This window comes from Corapipo altera, unplaced genomic scaffold (assembly GCF_003945725.1).
Source record: "Corapipo altera isolate COAL_440 unplaced genomic scaffold, ASM394572v1 96, whole genome shotgun sequence".
NCBI lineage: Eukaryota > Metazoa > Chordata > Aves > Passeriformes > Pipridae > Corapipo > Corapipo altera.
This window is the reverse complement of record NW_020884962.1, coordinates 473,246-476,665: the sequence shown is the minus strand read 5'-3', so window position 1 is coordinate 476,665 and position 3,420 is coordinate 473,246. Positions and strand designations below refer to the sequence as shown.

The 3,420-nt window shown below is 60.8% G+C and overlaps 1 protein-coding gene across 1 annotated transcript; it reads right to left on the bottom strand.

Moving 5' to 3' along the window:
* Positions 1-1,348: 1,348 nt before the first annotated feature.
* Positions 1,349-3,201, bottom strand: GDF15 (growth differentiation factor 15). Its single transcript, XM_027664202.1, has 2 exons — positions 2,880-3,201; positions 1,349-2,336 (listed from the first exon to the last, which is right to left on the bottom strand). The coding sequence occupies exons 1-2, from the start codon at positions 3,199-3,201 to the stop codon at positions 1,417-1,419; spliced, it is 1,242 nt and encodes a 413-aa protein (XP_027520003.1). The 3' UTR covers positions 1,349-1,416.
* Positions 3,202-3,420: the final 219 nt, after the last annotated feature.

Sequence of the window (3,420 nt, the reverse complement as noted above, 5' to 3'; positions counted from 1 at the left end):
GATCCCAAGGAACCAGAACCCTCAAGGACAGGTCCCCAAAGCCTTTGTCCCCAAAGTGGAGGTCCCAAGGAACCAGAACCCTCAAGGACAGGTCCCCAAAGCCTTTGTCCCCAAAGTGGAGGTCCCAAGGGACCAAGAGCCCCAAGGACACATCCACAGAGCCCATCTGCCCAGGGCAGGGGTCCCAAGGGACCAATACCCTCAAGGACAGGTCCCCAGAGCCCACATCCCAAAAGTGGTGGTCCCAAGGGACCAAGACCCAGGTCCCTCAAGTCCATGTCCCCACAGTGGACATCTCCATAGCTTGTGTCCTTCAAGCCCTGGTCCCCAACGCCCCCCTTCCCAGAACAGAGGTCCCCATATCCCACATCCCCCAAGCCCAGGTCCCCACCGGCAGCTGCCGAGGGGCCGGGAAGCCCAGGACACCCCCGGATCCCAGCGGGAGAGGGGACGGGACAGAGAGGAGCTGTGACCAGCACAGCCACCCCAAACAGCCGTGGTGGGGACACACCGTGTGCCCCCGACCCCCCTGGGGGGTTTCCCCCACCCCTTGGTGCCCATGTGGTCCCAGGGCCGGAGGCACCTGGAAATCGGGTGACGGCCCCATCCTGGCTGGACGTCCCTCCCAGGGGTCAAGGCTGTGCCCAACACCCATCCCAAGGGCATAAACAACTCAAAGGTCTCTGGAGCAGTGCCCAGATATTACTGACACGTTGGCAGCATGGCACTGGAAAGCCACGAGGATTTACCAGCAAATCCATATGGAGTCAGATCCCAAAGGAGCTGAGGGGCTCTGGTAGGAGACCCCCCCCCCAGCCAGCTGTGCAGGAGGAGCAGCCAGAATCCCTGTTCCCATCACTTTATTCATTGACATTATTATATCCTTCCTGTTTTATGGAAATATATAAAGTACAAATAGACAAAAAAACCCCCCTCGTTTCCCTCAAAAAAAGTCGCTTTGCTGTAAAATACAATAAGTTAGAAATAAATAAGGGGGTTCTATAAATAAGTCTATTCTACTATTCTATCAATAAATAAGAGCAGAGAAGGAGGGATGGAGTGGGATGTGGACACCCAGGGAACAGACCCACCCCGGCCCCTTTGGGGTATCTCAGGTGGGAGGATAAAATGAAGTATGGATTAATAAAACAAAATATGGATTTAATAAATAAAATATGGATTTAAATAAGAAAAGAGAGGAGGGAATATGTTGTTGCGGAGAGGAATCCAGAACTGGAGAGCCCAGGGCTGAGCTGGAAAACGGAGCTGAAAGCCCCAGGGTGGAACTGGGTAATCTGGGTCCGATGTGAAGGCCCTTGGTGCCAGAGGGTCTGGATTTTGGGGATGCTGGAGCTGCCAGGAAGCCTCACCTGGGCAGGCAGCGACACATCCCAGTTGGAGCCACCAGCGATGCCATCAGGCACAGTGGCACCTGGTGACCAGCATGTCCTCGAAGACGCTGGAGACCAGCCTGCCCTCGCCGTCGTAGTGCATCAGCACCATGGGGTCGTATCCAGCAGGGACACAGCAGGGAGGGGGGGTGGCCTTGGACAGGGAATGCACCCGGGATTTGATCTGGGCGTGCATGTTGGCCGGCTTGTAGTTGTGGGGGCAGGAACCCTCGCAGAACCTCATGTAGTAGCTGTGGGGGGCGATGACCCAGTCCGACCAGCCGATGTCCTGGAAGGAGACCTTCAGCGACTTCAGGCAGCACTTCCCATCGCTCTTCCCGCACTCCTCCTCCAGCCCCCGGGCTCTCCTGGCCCCCCGAGCCGCGTTCTCCCGGGTTTCCACCTCCAGCACCAGCGTCTCCCCCTCTGAAGTGGCCAGTGCGCCCGAGACGTTGGCTGTGAAGTCCAGCTCCAGGCGCAGCGTGGCCTCAGGACCGGCCACCCAGGGCTGGATGGCTGCTGTCACATCCAGGCTCCGGGAATCGGGGTCCAGCTCTTGGCTCTGCACGAGCTGGGGGGTCTCTTCGTCCCCCTGCAGGGCGTAGATGGTGACCCGGGGGGGCACCGAGGCGCCGCGCGGGGACATCTCGGGGGACGCCGGCGACCGCTTGAAGAGCTTCAGCTCCGCCTGAACCACCTGGAGCTGCCGCTGGAATTCCTCGGTGCGGGAGAGCAGGAGGTGGTAGCGGTAGGGACCGCGGGAGTCCTGGTGTCCTTGGGAGTCCCCGTTTCCCTGCGGGATGTCCGGCCAGCGCAGCACTGCGGGGACAGAAGGGACAGCTGATGTAAGAGCCGGCAGTTCTCCCGTCAGCCCGGGCTTGTGACCAGCTCCGCTCAGGCAGCAGAACCGCCGCTCCCGGGGAATCCCCCAAATCCCCGGGGGCGCTGGAAATCCATCCCTACCCTCAGATCACTCAGGACCCACCATCTCCAGGGACCCTCGAGATGGAGGGTCTCAGTTTTGCTGGTGCCAGAGCAGGTGCCCTGCACTGGGGCACCCCCCACCCCACTCCCCGGCTGTCCCCGCACCAGCCCAAGCAGCAGGAGCAGAATATTCCCCTAAAACCCCCCAAGATTCAGATAAACCCCCCAAACTCGGGCTCAAGCTGGGGGTCGAGGGATGGCACCTCCCCTCCTCTCACCCCCAAACCACCCCGAGCCTCTCTCCGAGCCCCCCGAGCCGCCACCGCGCCGCCGATTAAAAGCTTCCATCCCAAATTCCCTGCTCTTGGTGTTTTTAAGCAAAAACAGCCCCAGCAGCGGCTCCTCCCCTCTTCCAGGGCAAAGGAAGCCGCGGGACGAGGATGCCCGTGGCCACCGTGCTGCATGCCCGGTCATGTCCCGACAGTGCCCGACACGCTGGGACCCGCTGGGACACACGTGTGTCCCGGGGGGATGAGGGTCGTGGGATGACAGGGAGTCACTTACGGATGGGGGTCAGGCTGTGCAAACGCCGGGTCCTGGACATGGATTCCTCCTCCTCCTCCTCTTCCCGGCTCCGGTTCCCTGCCAGCTCTGCCACTTTCTGCTGGTAGAGCCGCTGCGCTCTCTGGATGCTCTCCCGGTCCGGCTGGTGCCGGATGACGGGGGGAGCCGGCATTCCCAGCCGCTCCAGGATCCCCTTTTTGACGGCTTCCAGCTGGAGCCTGTCCTGGTCCCACGTGAGGGGCAGGGAATCCACGGCGGCGAGGGGCAGAAGGAGCTGGAGGCAGGTGAGGGTGGCCAAAACATCCCTCAGCGTTCTGGGCATCGCGCTCCTCGGCATCCTGCAGCTCCCGGGGCAGCCTTTACTGCCGAATCTCGTGCAAAGGCTGGACGTGCTGCCAGGGGAATGAATGAACTGGACCAGACCAGACTTTATAGGAGCCGAACTTTGCCCGCCCTCCTGCCGTGGGTGACAGAGTAAACTCCCAGCAGGAATTTCTCCTCTCTGGGATTTCGCACGAGAGGTTCTGGCAGTGCTGGAGCC

Excerpts from the sequence above, each read along its gene's own strand:
- GDF15 (XM_027664202.1), bottom strand. The coding sequence starts at position 3,201 with ATGCCCAGAACGCTGAGGGATGTTTTGGCCACCCTCACCTGCCTCCAG. Across the intron at positions 2,337-2,879 it reads GCACAGCCTGACCCCCATCC|CGCCCCCGGGGATTTGGGGG; the intron begins GTAAGTGACTCC and ends ATGGATTTCCAG.